Genomic DNA, 20,519 nt, shown 5'->3' with positions numbered 1-20,519 from the left:
TGTTTGTTCGACTGGGTGCTGCTGGCTGAATTTTCGCACGAATTGTGCTTAATAGTTTAGTGCTAAATAGTTAATCCTGCTGTTTGTATTGGCAGTTTGCATCATTACCGTGGCAAACAATAGATACTTAATTAAATACCAGTATTAAATGTTTGAACTACTGTGGGTGTTTACTAGGGTTTTTTTATAAGCGGGACTTAAACCTGTATATTAATCCCCAATAAAACATTTTATACATTACATGCCCATAAAATGCCTCGCAGATCTCATTCAGCTATGTTTAAACTTGAAGTTATATCATATGCTGAAGAGCATGGTAATAGGGCCGCCGGAAGAAAATTTGATGTTGACGAAAGCAATGTCAGGTTATGGAGAAGAAATAATGATGAAATTAAACAGATGCCAAAGATAAAGAAGGCAAGAAGGGGGAAAAAAGCCAAACATCGTGAGCTTGAAAGAAATTTTGCTTCAATGAGTAGAGGAAAGAAGACTTGGTGGAATAGCCAATTAATACAGTGCATTTGAGGCTACAGGCAAAATGAGTCAGAATTTAAAGCATCACTTGGGTGGCCCAGTAACTTTATGTCAAAGCATAAAGTCGTTCACTAAAGGTGGGAGGGTTCGCGCTCCCGATCTGACCTTGATATGCAATTGAATCGTGCATGCATGGAATGAACTTGATCCCCAGATTATTGTAAAAAGTTTTATCAAATGTTGTATATCGTCTGCACTGGATGGTACTCGGGATGATGTTGTACGGAAAGATGGAATAAATGAAATGATGAAATGATGAAATAAATGATGTTGACTATGAATCTGACGATGACGGAGATTTACACTACAATGATGCTGACATGTTTACGGAGGAACAAATGGAACAGTTATTTGATGCTAAAAGTGACGTTGAATTTAAAGGATTTGAATAAATGTTTTTCCTTTTGCTTTTGTAACTGATAGTGATAAATATGTAAAGGCAATTTACTTAATATTTATTTTTCACTGACGTTATTACTGATATTTCTTTATTTTCTGCAAACAAAATGCACAGAAAAGCTACACGTTTGCATTATGTTATATATATGATAATAATAATAATAATAAAGGACGTTACAGTATACATTTTTACAAACTAAGGACGTTATATACACCTACTTGTCTCAAGTTAGAGAAGGGGTGCGTATTATACAAAAGATTTAAGTTTTTCAGAGGTACAGCCCCCTAAAAATTCCCTGCGTATTATATACTCAAGGGCGGACTATACTCGAGGATTTACGGTATGTATGTACGTACGTATGTATGTATGTATGTATGTATGTATGCATGTATGTATGTAGGTATGCATGTATGTACGTATGTACTTATGTATGTACGTGAGTATTTAGGTAAGCGTGTAGACATGTCTGTGTGTATGTACATGTAAACATATGTTTATATACTGATATGTGTCTGTTCAAGTTGTATACATGGCTATTACTTTGATGAAGGTTGTATACACACACACACACACATACATACATATAAATATATATAGACACACACACACACTCACACACATATATATATATATATATATATATATATATATATATATATATGTATGTATATATATATATATATATATATATATATATATGTATATATATATATATGTGTGTGTGTGTGTGTGTGTGTGCGTGTGTATGCGTTTGTCCCACTCACCACCGTCTAACGGTGAATGGATACAACGTCTTAGATACATATATGCATATATAACCTTACTTATACATATATATACGGGTTACAAATTCTGTTTGTTTGTGGAGACTTATTTTTGTAGTAATAGTAATGGTAACCTATTTGGCTGCTATTTCTAATATTTTCGGTATGTGGTTTAAGCAACTTGTTGCAAATAACCCTTAATTATAATTATATATATATATGTATTTATGTATGTATACATATCATGGCTACCTAATAATTGTCAAGTATAGCATTTACAGATAAATTCCTCTATTTACATAATATCGAGGTCTCTTTCATTCTTTTGTTGTCTTACCATTTTTATCAATATACTAGCAGTATCGCCCGGCGTTGCTCGGGTTTGTAAGGGAAATAACTATAAAGCATTTTTAGAGAGTTATAGCCAAAAAATATCAAAAAAATGGGAAAAAAATGATGGTAAATGTTTTTTGAGAGTTAAAAAGGTCGAGTTGCGTCCCCTAGACAGTCTGTGGTTTGTGTTTCTGATTGTCGACCCCATGTCGAATTTATCGATCTTTTTCAGAACTGGGGGAACTTTTCAAAATTTTCGCTGCGTTAGTTTTGAATTATGACATTGGGCTATGTGTATGTCAAGTTTCATCAGAATCGGTTGAAAGCCGTGGTCAGGTTGAGGGTACAACCTAACAGACACACAGACACGTACACAGACAAACTGCCGTTTATATAGATATATATATATATATATATATATATAATTTTAATCCAAACGGGAAAACAAAAAAACAACAACAATGGAACAATTACAGTATTATTATTAATAGGCGCTCAGGAAATGGAGTCTGAGAATGCAGTAGCTTGCCAAAATGACTGCATAAATCCCTAGTTCTGCGAGTCCAGGCTATACAATGTGACTTCTAAGAGTGTGTGTGTGTGTGTGTGTGTGTGTGTGTGTGTGTGTGTGTGTGTGTGTGTGTGTGTGTGTGTGTGTGTGTGTGTGTGTGTGTGTGTGTGTGTGTGTGTGTATATATATATACATGTATGTATGTCATTATCCAGTTTATTTCAAGTTTTCTTGCGGATAGAGAAAGAACCAGTTTCTAACCTAGATCCAAGGTTCCTTCTAGATATGCTCATATACATTTAAATGGCAAACCTCTGGAAAGTTTTACAGATTTTTACAGATCCAGTAATGGATTGGATCTGTAGCCTTCGAATTAACTATCTTTCTGGTTTTGAGAAGCCTAATTTCTCAAGATTGGTATGTAAGCAGTTACAAAACTGGTATGTAGGCAGTTATGTGTTACATATCCCAGGGCCCCAAGAATTAAACCTGAACTTGTAATTTGGATAGAGTAACTATAGATTTCTCAATAGTTCAGCATCACTGATCTTCAGCTTTATATTAACATCCGCTGGGCAGCTAATTTCTCCAACTGTGCAGTTTCTCTTGTGCTTACATTTTATTGAGGTCTTCACTAGTACATTCCACCAGTATTCCATATTGTGGTATTTTTTTATTTCTTTGTCCTCAGGATTATCCTTCCAACGGATTTCTGCATTTGGGGATCAATTTTGTCTCTGCCAGAGCTAGTCAGTGCGATATGATACTGTTCCCAATGAAAGCTTGCCGATACAGATTGATAAGGTATCGTCGGTAGAAGGTTAGCTTCTTCTACCAATCAAGTCTCTTCCAAGAGCTTTTCCATCCTGGAGTTTCTGTATCACAGTTGCAAGAGTTTCACCATCAGTGTTATATGTCTTGTATGTAACGCAGGAGCAATAACTTTTTCGGATTTCTTCCAGCCACAAAGCATCTTGGTTAAATTCCTTCTCTTCACTCCAGATTTTCTTCCAGAATGAGTCTATGTCTTCTCGTGAAAGAGCTTCCGTGATGTTTACTGCTCCTCCACTCATGTCTCTGTATACTGCTGCCTGGTTGCGGTTAAATTTTTTGCTTATTGTTCTTCTCTTGGTTATTCTCTTCTGATGTCGGAGTTTTTCACTGACAGCTTTTAACTCCTACTTTTGGGTAGTCAGTTACAAGTGTAAGTCCCCTTTTTACTGTCTCCAAACATCATTTCTATCTCCTTTACTTTCAGTTGGTTGGACGTGTAGTGATTTGCTTGTTTGCATGCAAAAAGCATCATTACATGACTGATGGTCATCCGTAAACCAATTATCTTTTTTCTGTCTTTAAAACCCATGATGGTACTTTCTTTGTTATTTCGGTTTTACTCTTTTACTCTTTTACTTGTTTCACTCATTTGACTGTGGCCATGCTGAAGCACCGCCTTTAGTCGATCGAGCAACTCGACCCCAGGACTTATTCTTTATAAGCCTAGTACTTATTCTATCGGTCTCTTTAGTCAACCGCTAAGTTACGGGGACGTAAACACACCAGCATCAGTTGTCAAGCGATGTTGGGGAGGGGACAAACACAGACACACAAACATATACACACACACATACATATATATATATATATATATATATATATATATATATATATATATATAGGGAGAGTTTACGAAAAAAACGAAAGACGAAGATAGGTGGTGTACTAAACAAACAGATGTATTAGTATAACGCTCAGGAATAGAAAAAGTCTTTTACGTTTCGAGCCTACGCTCTTCTACAGAAAGATACACGGAGAGAAAAAAAATGCGTGTTGTGGCTAACGATCTATCATGGCGACTTAAAAGACTCCGCCGGTTACGACGACGAGGGTCCCAGATGATACGATCAACGGAACAGCTTGCTCGTGAAATTAACGTGCAAATGGCTGAGCATTCCACAGACACGTGTACCCTTAACGTAGTTCTCGGGGATAATCAGCGTGACACAGAGAGTGACAAGGCTGACCCTTTGAAATACAAGTACAACTCATTTTTGCCAGCTGAGTGGACTGGAGCAACGTGAAATAAAGTGTCTTGCTCAAGGACACAACGCGTCGCCGGGAATCGACTAGTGCCGGACAGAAGGGTCAAACACGAGAAGGAAAGTAGGGGAGATAACAAGGTAAAGAGGACCCCCAACACAAAGATGCGTGCGTGTGTAAGAGAGTATGTATGTGCGTGTGAAAGAGGGCTGGTGGTCTGGACGTATGTGTGTATGTATGTGTAGATGTGAAGATGTGGGGATGGGTGTGTGGGTGGTGTGTTGTGATGTGATGTTGGGGTGGGGGAGACGAGAGTGGAGAAAGCACGGGTGGGGTGTGGGTTCGGCTGGGGGTTGGGGTAGAGTTGGGGTTTGTGGGTAGGCAGAGGGTGGGGGTAGAGGTGGGTATGTGGGGGAGGGGAAGGTGGGTATGTAACGAGAGAGAGGAGGAGAGAAGAGAGAAAGAGAGTCACCTATATATATATATATATATATATATATATATATACATATATACGACGGGCTTCTTTCAGTTTCCGTCTACCAAATCCACTCACAAGGCTTTGGTCGGCCCGAGGCTATAGTAGAAGACACTTGCCCAATGGGCCACGCAGTGGGACTGAACCCGGAACCACGTGGTTGGTAAGCAAGCTACTTACCACACAGCTACCCCTGCGCCTATAAAGTACCAGTCTGGGAATCGGAACCGCGATCCTCCGACCGCGAGTCCACTGCCCTAACCACTGGGCTATTGCACCTCCACATTGCACCCTTTTTAAAGCCTAGCCTGGCTCATGGGCCCGGTTTCCCTGTTTCTATGGCGTATGTGTTCCTCAGATGGACGGGATGCCAGTACATCGCAGCGTTACTGATTTTTGCTAGCTGAGTGGACTGGAGCAACGTGAAATGAAGTGTTTTGCTCAAGAACACAACGCGTCACCCAGTCCAGGAATCGAAACCACAATCTTACGATCATGATGCTAACACTCTAACCACTAAGTCACGCGCCTCGACAGGTTTATTTCTGAATATCATTCATGTACTGTTTTACAATAGTAGCCAGCGCATATAGACAGGCGTTAACCTGCCAAGTGTGTTGGTTCATCACACTGTTGTAAATACTCATTACAAATATGTATGTATGTATGTATGTATGTATGTATGTATGTATGTATGTATGTATGTATGTATGTATGTATGTCAGGCCAGGTCACTTTCGAGTGCTACTGGTAACATGTAACCCGGTACAACCTGTTTCATAGTCTGGTCGTCAGCGACTAAACCGGCAACCCCGCCAAGCGTGCTTGGTGAGGAGGGTGTTTATTGGACACCCTGCGGAATGAAAAGCAAAACCCGTCAAAGGGTGAAGGAACTCTTGAGAGTCAACGGCCATCCAATAAATGTCTTAAGGCTGTATCATGCGCGAGGACATAGAAATAATCGGACTGAATACCCGATCGCGCGGTTAAACCATTGGGAGTGAAGTACTCCTAGCCTTTGTTAGGGCATCCTTCTAGGAGAAGGTAACTCAGGTAACTGGGAGAACTCCGACATAAAACCTGCGGCTCAGTGGTTACCGATTATGTTGACTTGTTCTTTTCGGATTATGGCTGCTGTTGCTTAGTGAGTGGGATTGACTCAGTGCACAGCCTTTCCTCACTTAAAAAAAAATCGTCTTGCACAGGCATTGCACGATAACAACATTGATTAAGCTTCTTGCAAGGCCATACTCGATAACGAGGGGACAGCCACCATGTATGTATGTATGTATGTATGTACAGGGTGCTGTGAATAAATTGTGGTCTAAATTACGCAAAAATGAATAAAACACTGACAACCCATTTTAAAAGGTATATTTACCAAAATTATATTAAAATATCTTGAAATACTGAGGTGTAAATGTCTTCAATAAAATCGCCATTGTCTTCAACCACGGCCACCAGACGACTTCGGAATCTCCTGCAACTCTCTGGACGGTCTCCTTGTTGAAGTTGGTGAGTGCTGCCATAATCCTTGCCTTTAGTTCATCTTTGGTGTTACAAGGAGATTTGTTGGTCTCTAGCACACCACACATAATAATCAAGGGGGTTGTAGTCTGGGGAGTTAGGTGGCCAGATGATAGGGGTGATGTGGTCGCAGAAATTGTCTGACAGCCATGACTGGGTTCTCCTGCTTGTGTGGCATGGTGCAGAGTCCTGTTATCAGACAAAGGGTCTTCCAACAGCCATCCTCCTGACCCAGGGCAGCACTACCTCCTCCAGGCACTTGATGTAGGCCTCCGTATTGAGTGTGAGGCCGCGTGGGAAGATGAATGGAGGCATAACGTCGCCATCACTAGTGATCACGCCAAACACCCATGATGTTTATTGGATGCTTGATTTTATCACTCTCGGTATATATTTTGGGAACACGGCAAGCCAACGGCTGTTCTGTGTGTTCACCATCTGACCCTGACAGAAATCTTTCTCGTCTGAAGAAAACCAAAGCATAATTCGTTGGAGGGGATGCTTCAATTTGTTCAAAAGCTTCGTGGCCGGTCTTTCCTCTTGTCCTTGATAGCTTGGAATATAAATTGGCCCTTTCTCACCTTGTATGAGGAATGACGAATGTCCTCATGCAATACCTGCCTGATATGAAACTCAGACAATCCCATGTCCCTGGCGATAGACCTGATTGAATTGTCAATCATAGCCTGGATAACGATCAGAAGGAGGTTTGCGATCTGTCGTACCTTCGTAATCACCATTAAACTCATCCATCTCTTTCCGAATCCTCTCCATTGTCCTCAGACTGACGCACGCCCAAACACTCTGAAATGTTCGTAAGAGAGCTTCTGGTGCAAATATCAAGCAGTACAGTATGTCGTTCCCAAATTTCTGACAGAGAGAATTGCATCATGATGATGTTTTTCTCACAGACGATGCCCAACTGACCCTTGTATTCTGTTTAGTTGACAAAATCAAAAACAAACAACACGCAAAATTATAGATATAACATCGCGAGAGTTTACCCATCGCACCCTGTAAATATATTTCAGTGAATCATGTAGCAAGAGTATTTTTAAATTCCCAGATATAAAAACAATCAGTATTATCATTTAATCATAGTAAGACAGTTGCAAGAAAAGTATTTGGCCAAAAGTTAACCATTGTACTTAGCCTTCGTCTATCTGGAGAAAGCTTTCGAAAGGGTTTCCCGATTTCTCATCTGGTGGTCTCTAAGAAAGCTAGGGGTATAGGAGCGACTTGTTAGAGCCATTCAAGCCATGTACAACGATGCTGTCAGTAAGATGAGAGTCGGCCTTGAATACACTGATGAATTTAGTGTACTAGCTGGAGTTTACCAGGGGTCGGTGCTTAGTCCACTCTAATTCTTCATAGTTCTCCAGGCCATAACAGAGGAATTCAAAACTGGGCGCCTAAGGGAACTAATATATGCTGATGATCTTGCTTTTATTGTAGAAGATGATGGTCTTCGTTGTAGTCCATGTTGGGTTGTTGGTGCACTCGAAGGTGGTCGAAGAGTTCATTTCGGGCTATGAAGTATCTTCTATAAGTTGGGTAAATTGTTGGAGTTGCGCCTCATTCCTCCTTCTTCGCTTTTCTTCCAGTTCTTCACATTTGTTTGTCTCCAATGTAGTTGTTCCTTGGGAGATGATTGATTTCCAGAGGTTTCGGTCATTTGCATTTTCTTCCCAGTTGTTGAAATTGATGTTACATATTTTCATGTTGGCCTTCAACAGATGCCTGTATCCCTTCTGTCCATCTTTCTTCCTCTTTCCTTCATTCAGTTGAGAATAGATCTGCATTGGTAAACGGTCATCGGACATTAGAACAACATGCCCACTCCATCTCACTTGATTCTTAATGATGTGAGCCTCGATGCTTCTTTTGGCCTCTTTCAAGATGCTGACGTTTGTTCTTCTGTCTTCCCAGCCGATATTCAGGATACTTCTATAGCATCTTTCATGAAACTTACCCAACGTTTTCAGATGGCGACAGTACGATGTACAGGTTTCAGATGCGTACAGGAGTGTTCGGATGACGACCGCTTTGTACACAACTATTTTGGCGTCGGTTCTGATGTCACGGTCTTGAAAGATTATGTCACAGAGACGGTCAAAGGACAGTTCCAGCACACTTCAGACGATGCTGAATCTCATTGCTCAGGTCAAGATTTGATGAGAGATAACTCCCAAGATAAGGAAAGTGGTCCACACTTTCGAGGGTTGTTTCTCTGAGCTTCATTGACGGCTCTTCTGGTTGGGTCGTTTGGGGCTGCTTGGTACAGAATCTGGGTCTTCTTAGAGTTGACGGTGAGACCAAGGGTGCTGTATGCTCGGTTGAAGGCGTTCAGGGCCTGGACCTGCTGAAGGTCTCCCCCCCCCAAGCCCCGAAAGAGCAGCAATACAGTTGTCATCTGCATATTGGAACTCAATCAGGGAGGTGGAGGATATCTTGGTTTTGGAACTGATACGGGAAAGGTTGAAGTTTCCTTTGGGTTCGATAGACGATTTCAATACCTTATGGAAGATCTTCCTTAATGGTGTGCAGGTTTGTAGCGATTAAGATGACAAACAGTACTGAGGCGATCACATATCCCTGCTTTTCACCCGTTTTACATGGAAAGGGTCAATATTCTTTAGTTGACCAGGACAGTTGCAAACATGTCATCATAGCGGAGTCTTAGAATGTGGATGTACTTTAGAGGGCATCTATAGGTAAAGAGAATGTTCCAGAGACACGGAACCGAACGCCTTGGCCAGATCAATGAAAGCCATGTGCAGCGGTTGGTACTGTTCACGGCTGTACCAACGCAAGGAGTTGACGCAAGGTGAAGATCATATCAATTGTTCCCTGTGATGATCTAAAAATCTGCTTGAGTCTCCGGAAGAATTTTCGCTGCCAATGGTTTTAAGCGGTTGTTCATAATCTGAGCAAGGACCTTGCCAAAAGTTTCCAAAAAGGAGATTCCCCTCAAATTTTCACGTTCAGATCGTTCTCTTGTCTTCTTGTAAAGTGTCATGTGGGCTGGATCTCTGAAGTCAGATGGTAGCTCTTCGTTGGTCCAAATCTTGATGAGGAGTTGGTGCAGTTGGTAATGGAGTAGGCTGTCGCTGATTTGGTAAATCTCAGAGGGGTTCCCTTCCAACCCTGCAGCCTTGTTGTTCTTCAAGGTGATGACGGTTTCTTTCACTTCAGCAAAGGTTGGTAACTTGTTTAAGGAATCTTCAAATGGTTGTTTTGGGACGAGATCTAGGACCTCACTATCAAAATTGGTGTCTTGAAAGTGTCTTGAAAGCTCTTGGAAGTGCTTTCTCCATCTCAAATTGATCTTGGCATTATTCTTGGGGATGGTTGAGCCGTCTTGCTTTTCAGTGGGGCTTGACCACTGGCCTGACGATTGCCTGAGTGGCATTAAAGAAACCTCTGGTGGCATTGGTATCTGCAAGTTGTTGAATTTCCTTTGCCTTGCCTCTCCACTATTGGTTTTTCAGGTTTCGAGTAGTTTTCTGAACTTCGGCTTCGCATTTTTGATATAGCTTGCATTTTGCAGTGGATCTCTAATCATTTGTGGTGGCGATGAAGGCTTTTCTTTTTTTTTTCCTCAAGTTGCTCATCATTTTCATAGAATCAAGTTTGATGTGTTTCTTGGTCTTGAATCCGATGGTATATTTGCATGTGTCTACAATGACGGGTTTCCGTTGGTTCCAGTGTTCCTCAATGGATAATGAGTTTCACTTCCTGCTGGGATAGTCTTTCATGTAGTGTTATACAGAGTTTCACTACTTTCTTGGTGTTGTTTTGGTTTTGATGTTTCCTCTTGGGTCGTATCATCATTCTCATGATAGATGAAATAAATCGATGGCCTCCCCAACACATACCGGCATCTGTGGCTGCAGTTGTCTTCATGACTTCTTGTTGGTTTCTGATTTTTACAATGATATCACTGATCAGGTACCAATGGTTGCAACATGGATGTTACTAGGAAACTTTGTGCTTGGTTTTCTGGCAAAATAAGGTGTTAGTGATCACCAAGTCATGTTCTGCACATTTTGTCAAGAGTGTTCCGTTTGCGTTGAATTTGCCAACTCCTTCCTGCTCTATGTTGCCTTTCCAGAGGTTATGGTCTCTCCCAACTCTGGCATTGAATTCTCCAAGTAAAATGATTTTGTTTCTTTTGGGGAAAATGTTGTTGAGTTGGGCATAGAAATTCTCCTTCACTTCATCTTCAGCGTCTATAGTTGGAGCATAAGCGCTGATGATGGTGGCACGTTGATTCTTTTGAAGATGAATTTAAAGGCATGAGGCGTTCGCTTTTTTGGGTTGATTCTTCTATGAGCTTGGGTAGTCGACTATTCTTGATGGCAAAACTCACTCTGTAGATACTTGGTTATTCCGGGTCGACCCCTTTCCAGAAAAAGGTGTAATTATCTTGTTCTTCTCTCACTTGACCCTCTCCAGCTTTGGGGGTTTGACTCAGAGTGACGATGTCAAAACTGAGTCGGCGAAACTTTCGAGCCACAAAAGCGGTTCTTATCTCAGGTCGATCGAAAGTTGGGTTGTCCATAAGATTGCGAATGTTCTGAGTTCCAATTTTCAGAGTTTTATTTCTTGAAGCTTTCTGACCGCATGGATGGTGATCCCTCTAGACGCGGTTATTCAGAGTTGATGGAATGAAACAGACTATTTTTAGGGCACTTTTCTAACTCCCTTCCCAATTCAGGGTGAGCAGAGCAGATCCTAAATAGGACTGCTCAATCGTGAATATAACTGTCGAGCACCTTTCTGCCTCTATCCAAAAGATGAACGACTAAATCGAATATTCACCGCTTTCGTGCTAGTTTTTGACTAGTAACTCACATGCCTGTTTCCGTCACCCGTCCCTGATCACCGAAAGATTGAGGAATGTACTAACAGAACGAAGATGCCTCTGCATGAATTTGTTTAGCATGTACTTAGTGTCGCACTTCAAGAAGCACATGGTTCTTCACAAATCCATCAACTGAATGATGAACAAAGACAATTATAGTTAACAGATTCATTGCAGCCTCCACTCGCCTTCACAGTCGTCGAGTTGGTTGAGAGACAACTTCCACCACCTGACCTACTGTTGAGGACTTGATTCACCAGAGCCAGCCCCATTAGAGGTCTCGTTTCTGTATTCCTGTTGAGTCTTCACGGCTACCGACGCAGTAATGAGGTACACAAAGTCCCACCGTATCCCCTACTTGATCAGTGACCAAATGTCACTATCAGGAAGTGGTATTGTACTTTGACACCTTAACCCTAGAAGTCAATAGAAAACTATCCGAGTAATTGCCAGCGACTTTGGTTTACAGACGAAACGTTTCCTCACTTCCTTTCTTTCTTTGTTACATCGCTATTAGAGCGAAATTTTTTTAAGAAATTAGGATCATGTCATCTTCACCCAAATCCATCCAACTGTTTCTTTCTTGTCCTCCTTACTGTCCACCATAACCTCCAATCCACCTTTTGAAGAATGTGAATCCTTTGTAACGTAAATTCCCTTCTGAATAGGTTGTTTCTTCAGTCACCCACTTATATATTGAAAGTGAACTTAAACTGTGTCAATTCCACCTGGCCCGAGGGATTTAAGAAGGTCGTTTCCTCCTGACTAAACTACCGTGTATGTTTTCACGAAAATATTACAACACAACTCTGTTTCAGCTACGAGTAACTTGATCTATGTACAGCATTGCTTGATATCCACTGTACTAAATTGATATTGTTAAATATGTTATTCGTTTTCTTTATTTTCATTAAGAGTTTTCATTAAGACCCCATAAAAAAGAACATGCTAACATGATGAATTTTTTTCTATAACAGAAACGTATTTCATTCATAATTTACATTCAAATATTTCATCAAGTCTAATAAATTATAAACATATTTCTCTAAAGCACAACTCTTGTATCTAAGACACCGTCAAAAATTTGCATTCAGTGTTAGCAATAAAAAATTGTAATCCTTCAATATGAGAAGACTTTCTAAGAAATATTCATACTAAACAGTAGTACCTTAAATATCTTGAGAGAGAAATGCCTTTTTAATAATATCACTTTTGTTTCATTTCATGTGATCGTGGCAGGAAGAAGCAACTGGGTAATCCAGATTTGTCGTACTTAATAAGCCAGTTTTTGAGGTTCTGTTGATGGAAACAGCTTCTTTCAGGGTGCATGTATTTATGTGTCTATGTATGGGTATGTATGTAGATATGGTTATATGTTCAACCATCCATCCATCTATCCATCCATCCATCCATCCATAGATACATACATACATACATACATACATACATACATACATACATACATACATACATACATACATACATGGATGGAAGGATGAAATTGTATTTGCATATAAACATTTCTACAAACTTACGCACATGTGTATATATGTATGTACCTATGTATGTATGTGTGTACGTAGAGTGTGATTCTTTGAAAAAGACAAGAGCAACCAACTCTTAGAAACCATGAACGGCGTCTCGGTTTACGTATTCGGCGAAGAGTAGCGACGCAGAAACGCATTCGTCCTGCGGTACTTCCACTCATTCATGATCTAGCTGTGTGTTTACACCCATATTTTCTGAGGAGATTCTTTCTCTTGAATCAAAGGTACAGCGTTTGTCTGTATATATCCAAATGTACCGGAACAAGTGATTTTACATAATCGTCTATATTTGTGTGCATGTACATTTATATATATATATATAATATATATATATATATATATATATATATATACTAACACTATGACCCGGCAACGCTGGGTCATAGTGCTAGTGCATGCATATGCAGCTGCGTGCGTGCACACATACACGCGAGTACTGTCCAAATCTCCGACCAATCACATACAGCTAGCAAGCTTTCAATTGGCGTATCAAGTTTCGGGCATTTTGATTGGGTTTTGGATAGAAAATTCACAAAAAAGTCACTTCTATTGATTTTTTAATGGTTTGTGGGGTGACTGGGGAAATGTAAAGATGTGCACGACCACCCTTGGACAGTTTTGAATAAACATAGAAAGTGCGAGCTCTCTAACTGAAAAATTTAGGACACGCACACACACACACACATTTTGCCGTTTATATATATAAATATATATATATATAGAGAGAGAGAGGTAGGGTAGATCGATAGATAGATAGACAGACAGACAGACAGACAGACAGACAGACAGACAGATAGATAGATAGATAGATAGATAGATAGATAGATAGATAGATAGATAGATAGATAGATAGATAGATAGATAGATAGATAGATAGGTAGGTTGGTAGGTAGGTATGTATGTATGTATGTATGTATGTATGTATGTATGTATGTATGCATGTATGTATGTAGGTAGGTAGGTGGGTAGGTAGGTAGGTAGGTAGGTAGGTAGGTAGGTAGGTAGGTAGGTAGGTAGGTAGGTAGGTAGGTAGATGAGGTAGAAACTCGAGGATATTTTGCAGATATATTGATCAGGATAAATGACAAAGTAGAAGTTTCTCTTTCTTCTCAGTAATTTTAGAACTGTAATTATTCGAATCCGCTCACTTCTAGAATATTTTTAACGAATTACATTTTGTCGTTATAATTATTTTAAGAATGTGTGACAAGGTAATATTTTTGAGTAATTGCAATAAGGTTGTAGATAAATACGATTTATTATTGAATTGCTGGCAGTTAGAAAAGTGGTGATTGGAAGTAGACGTAATTGCTATATTTATCTGTTGTTTTATATTACACGTTCCTTTTAACTATTTGACTGACTTCATCATTAATAGTTCTCACTCTCTTCTTTATTATTTTTGGCAAAGGTATGAACAAGACAATTTACTCTCTTCCTCCTTCCTGAGATTTATCAGTCTTTATGGATGTAAAAGAAAATAAGTGCATCGACGAACTCTTTGGCCCAAGGAGAGACTCCTGGTAAGAACAATTTGCACTGCAGTTTCGATTCTTGCTTGAAACTGTTAAAATTTAACTATTCATGACAACATAGTTCTCTATATTCTTATATGTTCAGCCTCCCCTTCACAGCATTGTACTTAGTCGAAAGGCCTGACCTGATTGATAGCATTCTCTTGTATAATTGGGAAACAGTGGAAAATCAGACACAAATTGTAGATATGTAATGAAAAATATAATTCTATATTGAAAATTAAGAACTTTTCGTACCGTTAAAGATTTTACACATCTTTGCCCAGTTATGTTATTTCTAAAAAATACCCAAACACCAAACACAAACACCAAAACCCAATAAACTAGTACGTGACATATAGTTTACACAGTTTTAGAGTCATTGTAAGAGGATTCCATATTTTGTCTCTATTATGCTACTCTGATAGCTCTATCTTCATATCTGGTATTGGTAGAATATGCGCCAGTCCTTCTAACCATAATTGCTTGCAGGCAGATTCTTTCAAAATATCTTCATGAACTGCTGATATCATGAAACTTTTCTCCATTTTAATCTTCTTCCTATTTACTGACATCTATATAATACATGTTATTCATCAAAGATCTATTTTTGGTTTTCAGAATTGATTGCAACATCGACCCTAATATCAGGTAAACAAATTTCAACCAACAGGTAAATATTATTCATGTTAGTTTACTTGAAGCAACAAGTTATAATCGATATATCCCCTTGAGAACGGTATCTGGGGATACTGCATGTGAAGTTGTAGCCTATAGTGGATATGCATGTGCTGCACCGTCTAGCATAGATTCAGTGATGTTATTACGACTGTCTGAGGACTTGCATCCCTTTGGGAAGAATTAGTTTTTCTAGAATATTATACAGTATTTTCTGAATGTTAGACTACCGTGTGTGTAGTAACACAATATTTGGAACTCTGGAAATATTCCACCTTTGCTCCAGACCATCAGATATTTAATTTTTCTTTTTGCCTCATTGAATAAGATGGAAGACGTTCGAATTCAAATTTTTCCTGAAATTGATTGTGCATTTCAGTTTAAAAAGGGAAAGTTATTCGCAAATGTAACTGTTTTAAATCTTGATTCTATTTTATTCAAATCCTTTTATTCAAAGTTGATTTTTTTTTAAAAACCTTCATTCAAGTTTAGTCGCTAAAATTAATTCCCATTTTGCTAATTTCCTCTCACGTACTTTTGTTTTATTCAGATTCCTGAAATAACAGAAGATGGCTTTTAAAATACCATTGAAAATATGCTCTTTTGTTTTTGTTCTGTTTATGGTCTACTATATCAGTTGGATTTATAACATAGAAATTAAAAAATATAGAATAAATATCTTCACTCGTGACCTAATAGACAATGAAAAAAAGCTCTTAATTTTAACGACGTCGTGGAAAAGTTCAATTGAAAAGCAGAACGTTCATGAAAATACTGGGCAACTCTGGTCTCTATGGCCAGGGTTAGTGCAGCCTGTTGCTTACATGGAAAATTCCGAGATATTCCGAATAAACGAAAAATTCAGAGAAAACATGGAAATGTTAATACAACACGGCTGGTTCATTAAACCCATTCCAAAAGTTGCCTGTGGAAAAGTACCAGTGTTGAAATCAATGATACTTGATGTAATAAAAATTTTCAAAAACTCTGATTTTTACGGCTTTGCTAATAGTGATATTATTTTCAATCAAGGCCTTACGAAAACTCTTGAATCGGTCAATAAAACAGGTTTTAGAAATGGCCCTTTATTAATAATAGGACAAAGGACAAATGTAAATTTTACAGACGGTCGAACAATCGACAGGCTCGAAAATGTGGCTGAAGTCGCTAAATCTGGTTCTTTGATGAAAGGCATTGCATTAGACTATTTCCTAACAAATCGCCACTTTCCTTGGCATTTGTTACCAGATCTAGTTGTAGGACGTATCCATTATGATAACTGGTTAGTATATTTTGCCATTACACAAAACATTACTGTTATTGATGCCACTAATACAGTAATTGCAGTACACCAAACAACAGCGGATGGAAATGAAGCTGGAAGAAAACATAATAATGCCTACTGTAACCAAAAAGTAATTGCGAAAATAGGGAAGCCTTTCAAAACACGATGGGGTTATACAACATGCGTTCCCCTCTACACGAAATGGAATTCTGAATCAAACCAAGTTGAAATTGCAAAAAGAAAGATTCGGAAACATTGCCACCCATATGGATGATATGATTAAAATAATTTATAATTAATATTTTAATTGTTACTCTATTCAAAGTTTCAATTGTTTTATGTACCATAAATCTTTGCCATTTGTCGTTGTGTATTCTTTAGGGATAGATATAGGAAATTGTAAGTTTCTGAAGGTCTTTTGATCAACAATATTCCCGCCAGACGAAACATCATTGAATATAAAGAGAAAATGTGAAGTCTATTTCATCAGCTGTAAATGTAAAATTTATTTCTTCATGACTAGTAATAGCAGATTATTATCCGAAGAGTTTATCGAACCCAGAGGGATGAAGCACAAGCCTGACTTTGACGGGACTGGATGCGTTAAAACCTGGCTAACATAATATCAATTGAGGAACATAAGAATCCGTAAATGCTAAATCTATCGGATGATTTATACAAACTGTGAATCCGAGTTTATCAGTAGATTGGTTGGTGCCTTAATCGTAGAGCAATCAAATAAAAAATTAAGATTATATTGTTATATAACATCATTCAGGGTTACAGTCATTAATCTAGTCTCTACTTCTGTACCCAGTTTAACTCAATTTAATCTTATTTAATTTAATTCAGAGTAACCGTAAGAAACCTATTGGGTTTCAGAGGTGGGTACTTAGCATATTATTTTTACATAGATTTATTATGCATCCTGTAGAACTTCTCCCGCTCTTTCTCTTTTTAGTTACTTTCAAATCTCTTCTGTCTTAACTTATATAAATACCCCTCTTTCGTAAATTAGAGTAGTGAAAATATATAGTAGTAGTTCCCTTTTCTCTATGTTCTCTATGTTCATTGGTCTAGAGAATATTTTTATTCTTTCTGACATATCGACCTCTCAGGACTGTGAATTTAGCAACTATAAAACATCAAAGACAGATTTCTAAAATCTTCATCTATTGAATAATCTGGAGAAGTAATTCTGTCTCTTTAAAACTCTAAGACTGAGCAACCCACGTAACAACAGGATCTTCATTTTTGTCTAATTGCTATTTAAACATGTACACATTTATATAGGGGAAAATGAAGTACAAGTTCATATATACGCAATAAACACACGCACACATAAATGTATAATTTATACACACATGCATACATACAAACGTACTACATACGTACTTGCGTACATATGTACATGCATACATACATATCTGTTTACTACATCAAAAGTTAATAGATTGTTGTGAATTTCGCCCCGGGCTGTACAAATCTCAAAGTAAATTGTCAAATTTTGATATAATAAGCAGTTGTGTCATCTCTCCTCAACGTATTGAATTCTATACCAGATTGTGTTCTACTACTTAAAATGTATTTCAAAACATGGGAACATTTTTATGAATAAACATAGAAGCACGGAGTGAGTTGGTGTTTTAGAAGTAAAAGAAATCTCGAACGCTGGAGAATAGCTGTGAAAACAGATTAGAGGATCATGTAAAATACTCTTATAGCATTATAAAAGACGAGATCTCTTGTCACGGACCATTTAGTTCAATGGTACAGAGCGGTCAGCCGAAAAGTAAGAAGTACGGATTTCGATTTTCTGTAGCAGTTTGCCGCCCATATATTTTACATCTATAACGGTATATAGATGGATATTTACTTCATTTCTAAAATTTCTCCATCGTTACGTTTTACAGTCACCGAATCACTCGTTCTTATAATTAAACAGCAATTTATAAATATCATGATGCGTACAAAGCTTTGTCAAGCTGAAGCTAATTTATTAGAGGCCACCAAGCAGCGATGATTAAAATTTAGTTATATTTAACACTACACTCAAACCTGACCTTCGCTGTGTATACTGTCTCAGAAAATAAATTGCCCTTATAGAAAATGTGCATGAAAACACACCTCTGAGCTGTGGATGATGTCATTGAAACTTATGGCAAGCATTTGTCGTCGTCACGCTCTATCAGCTACGGACAGAGAATCGGTATTTGCAGGTTTAAAGATAAGAAGGGCAGTTCTAAATAGGTTATAAACTAAGGATAGCCATGGATATTGTATCTCTGATCAGTTTCACAGAAACATTATTATTTTTTAGATTAATATTCTAAAATCATAAAGTTTGTAGGAAGGTTTTGTGACAGTGCGACTTACATGCTTTTCAAATTTTTTTGTGATATAAATGATGTAACTTGCTGATTAAAGTTACCAAAAACAAGTTTGTAACTCTTACCTGGGCTTAAGACATTAGAGTTATAAGGCTCAGGAAATAAGATCGAATGACGTCTATCACTTTTCCGATATCTTTGGTAGAATGTATGAACTGGGATGTCCATCCTCCAGGGCAACGCCTTCTCCATTCTGTCCGTTGGAACCATGAGGCGGACAGACAAGTCTTTTCAGTTAAAGAAATTATATATTACCCTGTTTATAACAATCATTACTGGGATCGTTACAATCAGAAATGGAAAATCAACATTTTTTGGAAGGAATAATGTAAATATCTGTCAAAATCTATATAACGTTTTTACTTCATTGACAACGATTGATCTTGACCAAGATAATATCATTTTTTTAAACCGTAATGTATAATAGTGTCTGATATATCAAACCAAACAGCAAACACAAATACAAAAATAAAAGTGTAACAGAAATTAAAAATAAGTAATAAAGGCGGTATAAATATAATAATGAATAACGAAAATAAATAGAAATGCTCAGAAATCGAAGAAAAGGAGTTGAGAGAAAAATGACATGTGGTTTGTATGTTTGGAAGATATTGGAATTTTTCATCATTGTGTATTGAAGGCTGGAAGTTACAGAAATTAACACATACATTTACTCCTGTCTTTGCAGATTGATTACTATTTCTACTTGAATAAATATATCCGCCATCTTTCATCATAAATAGGCGATAAAAGCAAAACATTTTGCTCTCTTGGTATTTATTTTGCTTTTAGATCTATAGGTATTATTTATTTTATTGGACATTCTTTTAAAAAGAAGTTGTTCCCATGTAAAAATGTGTGACCATGTGTACATGTATGTGTGCGTATGTATGAATCGCCACCTGTGTATCATACACAGTTGTAAGGCATGATACTTTGATTTTTGTCTGAGAGAATATTTCTTCATGGACATATTGTCTTTAAAATACAACTTCTATATCGGAGCGAGACGGGCGTCATCGTAGCGGTAATTCATAAGAGTAACAGATGCGCTTCGCCCGACTTGGGGTTTGTCACTGCCGTGTCCCTATTTGTCACATGCTAACACGGAGATTGCGCTTCGATATATTTCGAAACAGGGAATAATATATTCACTGGTATTGCGGAAAGCTTGCCGTATTGTAAAAAAATCGATGAACGCGATTGAAATAGTATAAATTAAAATCAGCATTTGCGTATCATATTAAACTTGTATAACTGCTGTAAAACATGATGGCGTGGTTTTTGTCTGCAATAGAAATCTTTTCATAGACATGTATTAAAAGCACAATATATATTGGAGTCGAACATTTTCACAACAGTTACTCAATAGATATGATTATTTTAGAAGTTGGATTCACTAATTAGTCTGCATTTTCAAGCAATCGTCTGATCGAGAAGGTAAAACATAAGTAAAAAAAAATTATTATCAGAGTACATAGAGTCACATATCAACTGCGATACGCATGTCTAGAGTACCTTCTGATACAGCAGAAAGAGGTGCGGGCGGAAAAGATAGATAGAAATAGTGGGTGGGGCGATGGATAAAATAAAAGGGTAAGCACAATTTGCTGTCTTAAATGGAGGGAATAATGAATGCTTGGATACCTAAAGT

At 38.1% G+C, this 20,519-nt stretch overlaps 1 protein-coding gene across 2 annotated transcripts in view; it reads left to right on the top strand.

Moving 5' to 3' along the window:
- LOC115213164 overlaps positions 1 to 18,017 on the top strand; it is a 51,746-nt gene extending 33,729 nt beyond the window's left edge. For both annotated transcript variants that reach the window (XM_029782133.2, XM_036501932.1), the window contains exons 3-5: positions 14,410 to 14,521; positions 15,134 to 15,185; positions 15,741 to 18,017. In XM_029782133.2, the coding sequence (XP_029637993.1) occupies positions 15,760 to 16,749 (990 nt within the window). In that variant the 5' untranslated portion in view covers positions 14,410 to 14,521; positions 15,134 to 15,185; positions 15,741 to 15,759 and the 3' untranslated portion in view covers positions 16,750 to 18,017. The remainder of the gene's footprint in view (positions 1 to 14,409; positions 14,522 to 15,133; positions 15,186 to 15,740) is intronic.
- Positions 18,018 to 20,519: the final 2,502 nt, after the last annotated feature.

Source organism: Octopus sinensis, linkage group LG1, assembly GCF_006345805.1.
Source record: "Octopus sinensis linkage group LG1, ASM634580v1, whole genome shotgun sequence".
Taxonomy (NCBI): Eukaryota; Metazoa; Mollusca; class Cephalopoda; order Octopoda; family Octopodidae; genus Octopus; species Octopus sinensis.
This window is presented reverse-complemented; position numbering and strand designations above follow the sequence as displayed.